Source organism: Nuphar pumila, chromosome 10, assembly GCF_984573655.1.
Source record: "Nuphar pumila chromosome 10, dmNupPumi1.hap1.1, whole genome shotgun sequence".
NCBI lineage: Eukaryota > Viridiplantae > Streptophyta > Magnoliopsida > Nymphaeales > Nymphaeaceae > Nuphar > Nuphar pumila.
Window position 1 is genome coordinate 111836092 of NC_143258.1, and position 10244 is coordinate 111846335.

At 39.8% G+C, this 10244-nt stretch overlaps 2 protein-coding genes across 2 annotated transcripts; both read right to left on the reverse strand.

The window, feature by feature from the left end:
- Positions 1-1128: 1128 nt before the first annotated feature.
- On the reverse strand, positions 1129-3752 carry LOC149827931 (uncharacterized). The gene is made up of 3 exons (XM_090018290.1): positions 3398-3752; positions 2410-2639; positions 1129-1619 (listed from the first exon to the last, which is right to left on the reverse strand). Exons 1-3 carry the CDS (start codon positions 3726-3728, stop codon positions 1341-1343), a joined length of 840 nt encoding a protein of 279 aa, XP_089874416.1. The 5' UTR covers positions 3729-3752; the 3' UTR covers positions 1129-1340.
- A 2055-nt stretch (positions 3753-5807) lies between these two features.
- Positions 5808-8552, reverse strand: LOC149827932 (uncharacterized). Its single transcript, XM_090018292.1, has 3 exons — positions 8181-8552; positions 7237-7466; positions 5808-6494 (listed from the first exon to the last, which is right to left on the reverse strand). The coding sequence occupies exons 1-3, from the start codon at positions 8509-8511 to the stop codon at positions 6216-6218; spliced, it is 840 nt and encodes a 279-aa protein (XP_089874418.1). The 5' UTR covers positions 8512-8552; the 3' UTR covers positions 5808-6215.
- Positions 8553-10244: the final 1692 nt, after the last annotated feature.

The following is a 10244-nucleotide window of genomic DNA, read 5'->3' on the forward strand; positions in this document are numbered from 1 at the left end:
GGATCCATTTTTTTAGTTTGAATAATTATCTTTTGTTTCGAGTCATGTAATAGGAATTGGATGGGTCCCAACAAGAATTTGATAATTTATTAAATTAGGTTGCTTCCTTAATTTGTGTTTATTAAAATTAAAAAAAAAACTAATCTTATCAAGATTAAATTCTCTTTATCTATAAATATGTAGAATATTCTTAAGATTTGACAAAGTTTTGAGGATTGAAATATCTATTAAGGTTCTTATTTTTTTCAAAATTTTCTGGCTTTTCTTAGATATCAGATATTATACATCTTACTTGAAGGATCAATAATATGGGCTCACAACAATATACCAATGCATTTTTTTTTATAAATGTGTCATCTATCATAGGAATTTAAAAAAACTTTTTAACAAATCATTGACGCATGAATAAAAGTATAAGAAAATATACTTAAATCGATGTTTCTTATCAATATTAATGACTCTTTAAATTCTTGGGTTTGTCTTTGTTAAATTAACCAAATAAACAAAAAACATATTAAATGACTTTATATGTACCATATAGCACTTATTTTATATATTCAAGTTATGCTTATTTGTAACTAAATACCAAATATTCTTCATGATTAATATCATTGATGATTTCTCTTAAAGATATCTTTGGGTTATCATGTAAGGATTTGTGAATAAAACTTGCAATTCACACGAAAGATATTTTTTTCACTCGAAAGTTGTCCAATGAACCACCACATATATGATTTTTTTTTATACATTTTCATTTAAAAGAACATTGTTTCAAGTACATCTGTACAATGAATCTTTTAAGAGCAATTAGTCACCTTCACGTTCTTTTTAATGCATATAATAGTCACTCTATTACTGTAACTTTGAGATTTTTGTTTTATACTCGTGATCTTTTAAAAAATCATGACAATACTTTACATTATTAAACCTTTGGCTGGCAACAATGTCTCCATCATTTGAGTAATCATTTTGATCAGCTGGTTCATACAAAAATAATGTTCTTTTAAGAGGATGCACTTGAATTATAGGGGAAAATCCGAAGCAAGAAAGCTAAATACAATGAAATATTCAAGCTATATGATGTTCATACTGAGGATGTAAAACTTAACTCTTCTACCATCACATATATGATCAACTAAGAAGCTCGGGGTTTACATAAGTTTTGAGTGCAGAGAACATCCAGAATTGGCAGAGGCAACTGGGCAGTTCCATTTCCATACAATCTAAAAGTTACCCGCATTATTTTCCTTGAAGCAGGGGAACACTGAACCTAGATTCTTTAAGTACCATGGACCAAACTGAATATAAAAACAGCCTCTCCATATGCCCTTGGAAATCCATCACAGAGAAGACCAGATCGGGATACCCGGCAGAGTAGCACCAGCGTCGACGACGAAGACATTGCCATTGACATACTCAGAGGATTCGTGGATTAGATAACGAACAAGGGTAGTCAAAGCTGGGTCTGAAGTGCCAAAAGTCCCCAAAGGAACAGTTTTGCTGGTCACTGTGTCGAGCCAGTCTTTCTTCATCAGGCCAGCAGTGATCTCAGACTTAAAAATTCCTGGGGAGATGGAATTAAACCTGATGTTGTACTTTCCCAGCTCCAAAGCCATTATCTGTTCAACAAGATCAAAAGAACTTGAGTTCCCTTCCAATTTATGACAAATATCTGCATATATCATCAAAGCATTCTTAAAGTTGAACAGAATATATAGCTGAAAAATGAAATGAATATATTACAAAAAGCTTCTATAAGCACTACCATTACATGAATGAAAACTGGAACAAACTAAGCAGACATCGTTCTGCCGATCCATCTCTCAACATTAGACATCTAACTTTGCGTATGTAAACAAAGCGGTCGTTTGGCATAAATAAATAACATAGATTTAACTATATCATAATATTTGATTTTCAAGATGGTGAAAATTCAACAGCTCACAAATCGTGAACACACAAGTATGGTTAGTTTAAAAATAGCCTAAAACATCATTTCTCTGAGACAACTTTAATACATGAAAATAGTAAACTGAAGATGCTAAACATGATCCCATTAAATTAAAGATGCTAAACATGATCCCAAGGCTAAATTTGCTTTTGGCGATTAGATATGTAAATCAAGAGTATACCACCATCAGTACCATAATTGACACACCTATAACATAAAGCCTGAGATTAGAATTTTTATAAAACTTGAAATTGGAACCTAGAAGGAAGCAAGAATACTCTTCTAAGAGTGCACACTGTAGCATCACAACTCCAAAAGTGAAGTAAATGAGAATGGATCACGCTCAGCAAAAGTTGAACCAAATTACCAACAAAAAACAGAGTGATTACCAGCAAAAACAAAACAAAACAAAACAGACAACTGACCCATGCATTCACATATGTAGTTTAGGTTGGTACCTTTGTCAGGATGTTTACTCCAGTTTTTGAGACGCTGTAGGCCAATGCCCCCGGCAATGCCCCACGATTCAGACCAGTGATGGATGCGATGTTGATTACTGAGCCCTTCTGCTTTGCTTCGATCATAAGCTTAGAGACGCATTTGGATACCAGCCAAGTGCCTTTCAAGTTGGTGTTCATGGTCTGATTCCATTCCTTCTCGCTCAAGTGTATAGAAGAACAGATGGTGCCTGAGACACAGACGCCGAGCAGTTAGAAACACAGAGTTAGTGACTTCATATTCATCACATCGCTTGAAAGCAAAGAAAAAAAAAAAAAAACTCATCAAGATGGACCCCAATACCAGACGATTTGAAACTGCAAACGCCCTTCAGAAAAACGTATAAATGTCAAAAGAAAACAAAAGAAAAACACCATGGCCATGTGAACCGGTCAGATTCGATACAGATGCAGCTATTACTGAATCTGAGCTAAAGTTAAATTGAATTCATCCTAATTTCTTCATAAAAAAAAGATCCATCCTGAAAAAATCATGACGAATTCAATCCGCTTATTTTCTATATTTCCGGTCATGGTTCGAAGGTAATTTTAACCCACAGCGTCTCGACTTGACGAAATAGACGCAAATAGGTAAGAAATTCAAGTTCCTAATAGCCCATGGACCCATGTCTTGTTTAAAAGTTCATAAAATAAACCAAACTCTTGACTTCGAGTGAGATTCGATTAGGGTGCCTTTGAATACCCTGCTTCTCCAAACCGGAGATTCAGGAATCAGGAGCTGATACCATCACCTCAGTGTTGGATCCGGTTTCAGTCCACCAAAGTCTTGCCCCAAGTCCAAACCCTCCTCCGCAAGTCTAGTTAGATCTGGACCAAGACCCACATGAAGAACACACAGTTGAACCCTCTTAAGGGCCATCTAGTTCTCAATAAACACTCTACTGGCCGCAGAAATCACAAACTAAAGCTCCATCAACAAGTAATATACCTCTGACTCCCGCATTGTTTAGGAGGACGTCGATCCTGCCGAAGACGGCCCACGCCTTCCGGACGGCGGCGTTGATGGCTTCTTCGCTCGCGCTGACGTCCAGCTGAACGGCGAAGGCCCTGCCGCACGGCCCGCCGCTCGGCCGGTCGTGCATCGCTGCGATGTCGCTGCAGAGGGACTCGAGGAGGCTGGTCCTCCGGGCAGCGGCCACGACGTTGCAGCCCGCCTTCGCCAGGTCCACGCAGAACTCTCGGCCCAGTCCAGACGACGCCCCAGTCACCATCACCACCTTCCCCTCCAAACGGCTCCATGGCTCCTTCTTTCCTTCCATTCTCTCTCTCTCTCTCTCTCTGAGTGCTATGGACGTGGGAGTAGATGCAGAGTGACACCAGGTCAATTTATAGGAAGGGTTGGGGGGCGGTGGCGGAATTGGATACGTTGGCGCTCTATTGGGAAGTGGACAGCGATTACTGACTTCAATTACGAAAATACCCTCTGTGCCGACCTGTGGGCGCGGATTTGGGGCAGCCGAACAGTAGGGTTTGACCCGAAAACAAATCTGACGCTACCATGGTAGTACGTGGACATGGACCTAGACCCGAATCTAACGAGTTGGCCCAAAGTGTTTTTCAGATGGCACCAGTCGGATCACAACCTTTTACCATACCATCAGGACTTACCCAAAAGAGCTGCCTGCGTTGCCCAAACGCACAAAAAAAAAAGGCTGAGCAGAGCTACAAATTAGGTCAGAGTCCGACTGAAAGGACCTCGACCTTCCGCTTGTCCCAAAGACGTTCTTTTGTGGAGTTTGGGTTCTGTTCACCACAGAACAATCACATCGTCCAAAGGAGTACGCAAGACCTATGGGGTCCGATTTGGTCAATATGAGAGAGAGAGAGAGAGAGAGAATCGGGAATAACTAAGTTGGATCTGGACTCAGTCCGGTAGGTCCGGACTGAGCAAGACCTATTTACAAACTTACTCCGTGTGGATCTACACAAAGGACCTAGTGTATTTGGACAAAGACTCACTGGACCTAAGTCCATGACCGTCTCAAACCCATCACGATCCGTTCCGTTTGTCCAGATTCAGTGAGGTCCGACACAATTGTCCAACCAACCTGCCAAATCCCATGTAAAACAAGGGGACCCTGGCCCACATCTTGGTGTGTTTCCATGCCCTGGTTTGTAAAATTACCTAACTGGGCTCAAGTCACTGGGTGACCGCCCGGTTAACTATGGGCCGTGTGTCTGCCCTGCCTGACATAAAACTCTACTTCCTATTTAGTTCAGGTGTGCACCCACAGATCCTTTTCTTCCTAGTAAGGCAGTGAATTGATTTTGATTTGCCTGCAGTAAAGCTAAAAAAAAATAGGAAAAGCAAATTCCAAACAGCTGCCCAGCTTATCTATTATTGCGTTTAGTCGCTTACTTTAATTTCATTTATACATGGTGAACATATTAATCACTTTTTATTAATAAAATAATTAGTTTTGTGGTTTTCTATCACATTGGGGAAGGTGCGATTGGATTTTAGTGTCAAATGTGCAGTCAATGAAAGAAAAAAAAGGCTCTTGTTGACCATGGCCCCTACCAGAAATGAATTTTGGCGTGTTTGTTACCCCCTGGAATTCCAAATGCATGGTACCACAAGTTTCCAAACAGAGCCTCCCCGGCTCTGAATTTGACTCCCGATAGGTGGGCAAAACCCCTACGCAAGCTTCCCGGCCCTACGTGTCCACTGATTCAGAGAGACAGATGGATTGAAAACGAGCCCTGTATGGGTTGCGTATGATGCAGGAGCAGAACCCAAGAAACTGGGTCTACATGGTTCAATTGGATCCATTTTTTTAGTTTGAATAATTATCTTTTGTTTCGAGTCATGTAATAGGAATTGGATGGGTCCCAACAAGAATTTGATAATTTATTAAATTAGGTTGCTTCTTCAATTTGTGTCTATCAAAAAAAAAAAAAAACTAGTCTTCTCAAGATTAAATTCTCTTTATCTATAAATAGGAAGAATATTCATAAGATTTGACAGAGTTTTGAGGATTGAGATATCCGTCATTTAATTTTCAGTTTATTTAAGGTTCTTGTTTTTTCAAAATTTTCTCGCTTTTCTTAGATATTCTTAGACAAATCCATAGTTTGGTAGATCTTTACCATAAATCCGGATTTACATCAGGATATAATTTTGGGCCAACGCTGGATTCGATTTCTAAAAAAATGGAATCATTTTGGATCTCACAGTACAGCAACAGATGCCGTAATCGACTTATCATATGAGACCATATGGTACCGGATTCATTGAGAATGAGTAAAACCTAATACTTTTCTTGTATTCATAGTTTACATTACCCAACGCTCGCCCCTGTTAGGTGAAACGGTCACATGACTTTGCATTGCAGAGATTTGCAAGGAACCCATTTTGCTTTAGCCATTCAAAGCTTAAAAATACAAAAATAATGTTTTTTTAAGAGGACGCACTTGAATTATAAGGGAAAATCCGAAGCAAGAAAGCTAAATACAATGAAATATTCAAGCTATATGATGTTCATCCAGAGGATGTACAACTTAACTCTTCTACCATCATCACATATTTGATCAACTAAGAAACTTGGGGTTTACACAAGTTTTGAGTGCAGAGAATATCCAGAATTGGCAGAGGCAACTGGGAAATTCCATTTCCATACAATCTGAAAGTTTACCTGCATTATTTTCCTTGAAGCAGTGGAACACTGAACCTAGATCTTCTTTTTAAAGTACCATGGACCAAACTGAATATAAAAACAGCCTCTCCATATGCCCTTGGAAATCCATCACAGAGAAGACCAGATCGGGATACCCGGCAGAGTAGCACCAGCGTCGACGACGAAGACATTGCCATTGACATACTCAGAGGATTCGTGGATTAGATAACGAACAAGGGTAGTCAAAGCTGGGTCTGAAGTGCCAAAAGTCCCCAAAGGAACAGTTTTGCTGGTCACTGTGTCGAGCCAGTCTTTCTTCATCAGGCCAGCAGTGATCTCAGACTTAAAAATTCCTGGGGAGATGGAATTAAACCTAATGTTGTACTTTCCCAGCTCCAAAGCCATTATCTGTTCAACAAGAGCTAAAGAACTTGAGTTCCCTTCCAATTTATGACAAATATCTGCATATATCATCAAAGCATTCTTAAAGTTGAACAGAATATATAGCTGAAAAATGAAATGAATATATTACAAAAAAGCTTCTATAAGCACTACCATTACATGAGTGAGAAACTGGAACAAACTAAGCAGACATCGTTCTGCCGATCCATCTCTCAACATTAGACATCTAACTTTGCGTATGTAAACAAAACGGTCGTTTGGCATAAATAAATAACATAGATTTAACTATATCATAATATTTGATTTTCAAGATGGTGAAAATTCAACAGCTCACAAATCGTGAACACACAAGTATGGTTAGTTTAAAAATAGCGTAAAACATCATTTCTCTGAGACAACTTTAATACATGAAAATAGTATACTGAAGATGCTAAACATGATCCCAAGGCTAAATTTTCTTTTGGCGATTAGATATGTAAATCAAGAGTATACCACCATCAGTACCATAATTGACACACCTATAACATAAAGCCTGAGATTAGAATTTTTACAAAAATTGAAATTGGAACCTACAAGGAAGCAAGAATACTGCTGTAGCATCACAACTCCAAAAGTGAATTAAATGAGAATGGATCACGCTCAGCAAAAAGTTGAACCAAATTACCAACAAAAAACAGAGTGATTACCAGCAAAAAAAAAAAAAACAGACAACTGACCCATGCATTCACATATGTAGTTAGGTTGGTACCTTTGTCAGGATGTTTACTCCAGTTTTTGAGACGCCGTAGGCCAATGCGCCCGGCAATGCTCCACGATTCAGACCAGCAATGGATGCGATGTTGATTACTGAGCCCTTCTGCTTTGCTTCGATCATAAGCTTAGAGACGCATTTGGATACCAGCCAAGTGCCTTTCAAGTTGGTGTTCATGGTCTGATTCCATTCCTTCTCACTCAAGTGTATAGAAGAACAGATGGTGCCTGAGACACAGACTCGGAGCAGTTAGAAACACGGAGTTAGTGACTTCATATTCATCACATCGCTTGAAAGCAAAGAAAACAAAATAGAACTCATCAAGATGGACTCCAATACCAGACGCTTTGAAACTGCAAACGCCCTTCCGAAAAACGTATAAAAGTCAAAAGAAAACAAAAGAAAAACACCATGGCCCTGTGAACCGGTCAGATTCGATACAGATGCAGCTATTACTGAATCCGAACTAAACTTAAATTGAATTCATCCTAATTTCTTCATAAAAAACAAGATCCATACTGAAAAAATCATGACGAATTCAATCCTTTTATTTTCTATATTTCGGTCATGATTAGACGCAAATAGGTAAGAAATTCAAGTTCCTAATAGCCGATGGACCCATGTCTTGTTTAAAAGTTCATAAAATAAACCAGCTCTTGACTGGCAGTGAGATTCGATTGGGGTGCCTTTGAATACCCTGCTTCTCCAAACCGGAGATTCAGGAATCAGGAGCTGATACCATCACCTCAGTGTTGGATCCGGTTTCAGTCCACCAAAGTCTTGCCCAAGTCCAAACCCTCCTCCGTAAGTTCAGTTGGATCTGGACCAAGACCCATATAACGAACACACAGTTGAACCCTCTTAAGGGCCATCTAGTTCTCAATAAACACTATACTGATCGCAGAAATCACAAACTACAGCTCCATCAACAAGTAATATACCTCTGACTCCCGCATTGTTTAGGAGGACGTCGATCCTGCCGAAGACGGCCCACGCCTTCCGGATGGCGGCGTCGATGGCTTCTTCGCCCGCGCTGACGTCCAGCTGAACGGCGAAGGCCCTGCCGCTCGGCCCGCCGCTCGGCTGGTCTCGCATTGCCGCGATGTCGCTGCAGAGGGACTCGAGGAGGCTGGTCCTCCGGGCTGCGGCCACGACGTTGCAGCCCGCCTTCGCCAGGTCCACGCAGAACTCTCGGCCCAGTCCAGACGACGCCCCAGTCACCATCACCACCTTCCCCTCCAAACGGCTCCATGGTTCCTTCTTCCCTTCCATTCTCTCTCTCTCTCTGTCTCTCTGAGTGCTATGGATGTGGGAGTGGATGCAGAGTGACACCAGGTCAATATATAGGGAGGGTTGGGGGCGGTGGCGGTGGCGGAATTGGATACGTTGGCCCTCTTTGCCGGCCTGTGGGCGCGGATTTGTGTCAGCCGAACAGTAGGGTTTGACCCGAAAACAAATCTGACACTACCATGATAGTACGTGAACATGGACCTAGGCCCGAATCTAACGAGTTGGTGCCTGGCATATTGGTATTCTCAAGCTTGGCTCGGGATCGACCATGCCCGGGCCCAAAGTGTTTTTCAGATGGCACCAGTCGGATCACAACCTTTTACAATACCATCAGAACTTACCCAAAAGCGCTGCCTGCGTTGCCCAATCATATCGTCCACTACTGCACAATCATATCGTCCAAAGGAGTACGCAGAGTGAAATTACCCACATGCTTCCCATGTTATTATTATTATTATTATTATTATTATTATTTTGTGAGAATCAGATGCAGATTTTCCAATATAAAATTGCACTTTTTGTTGGAAATGCGCCTTTCAGGATGGTGCTGTCTATTAATAACTTTGTATCTACTTCACATGTAATGGACTTTTTTGGTAAAAAGATTTTAAAGGATGTTTTTACGTAAATACATGTTTTAACTATTATTATTATTATTATTATTATTATTATTATACACATCTGACCCTCCAGATGTGATCACCATGTTTGGTTTAGAAAAAAGCGACGGTTGGATCTTGTTTTTCCGACATGTAGATCAGATTTTTCTGATGATTGAAAAATCAACAGCCTACAATATGCTCAATTTTCACCTCTCAAAAACCATGCTTTTACATAGGAAAAATATGATCTTTTTTTTAAATTTTTTTTTTGGAAAGAAAACATCCGAAAAAGTATGATCAACGAGTTATTTTTTACTATGTGGGACTGAACAACCCATAAGCAATTAGGGTTTGTTTGTGAGACACTCACCAACTGTTTGGCTAAACGTTTGAAAGAACTAATTGGGCCTATGGTGACCAGACTCGAATATGGTGCTTAGGGCCTCATTTGTTGTTTGCCAAAACACTATTAAACACCTAGAAATAGCATAGTAGAACCTTTTGTGAGTTCCTCAAACTGTGTCCGGGTTTTGAGCAAACTTTTGCTTGGCCTCCCTAGTGTCATCGGCTCAAGTGACCAATACTTCAAAGATAACACAACATTATTATTGTTAAAATTCAATTTAAAAATTATTGTTATTCATTTAATTTGTCATACAAACATTTGACTGAAAATTGTCGGATTATTCTCTAGAACTCCTGGCTTAGACACACACTATTGCTCTCTTTTTCATTGTTATAGATCTATAATGACGACAAAAAATGTCTGTCTAGTTTTGACCGCCGTTAAGTAATACCGACGATAATTATAGGTTGTCGTTAAAGGATACATCCCAATAGCAGCGACTTAGCCTATAATGACGATGACCCTATTACGACGACTAGCCTTTAACGGTGACTTCACAGTCGCCATTATAAGAGATAACTGTGAGAATTAAATTCTGTTATAACCTATAACGGCTTTAATGGGGTTAAGACCTATAATGGCGACACATGAATGTCACCGTTGTAGGCATTAAACCTACACATAAATTTTTATATTGCCTTTTTTTACAGAATTTGCATATGAAACATACATTCAACTTCAAACATTACATTCAACAAAATTCAAAC

What these genes read in the sequence shown, in the direction of transcription:
- LOC149827931 (XM_090018290.1), bottom strand. Translation starts at nt 3,728, where the DNA reads ATGGAAGGAAAGAAGGAGCCATGGAGCCGTTTGGAGGGGAAGGTGGTG. An exon ending in AAACAATGCGGGAGTCAGAG is followed by an intron (nt 2,640 to 3,397) that starts GTATATTACTTG and finishes TCTGTGTCTCAG; the next exon opens with GCACCATCTGTTCTTCTATA. An exon ending in GAGTAAACATCCTGACAAAG is followed by an intron (nt 1,620 to 2,409) that starts GTACCAACCTAA and finishes CTTGTTGAACAG; the next exon opens with ATAATGGCTTTGGAGCTGGG.
- LOC149827932 (XM_090018292.1), bottom strand. Translation starts at nt 8,511, where the DNA reads ATGGAAGGGAAGAAGGAACCATGGAGCCGTTTGGAGGGGAAGGTGGTG. An exon ending in AAACAATGCGGGAGTCAGAG is followed by an intron (nt 7,467 to 8,180) that starts GTATATTACTTG and finishes TCTGTGTCTCAG; the next exon opens with GCACCATCTGTTCTTCTATA. An exon ending in GAGTAAACATCCTGACAAAG is followed by an intron (nt 6,495 to 7,236) that starts GTACCAACCTAA and finishes CTTGTTGAACAG; the next exon opens with ATAATGGCTTTGGAGCTGGG.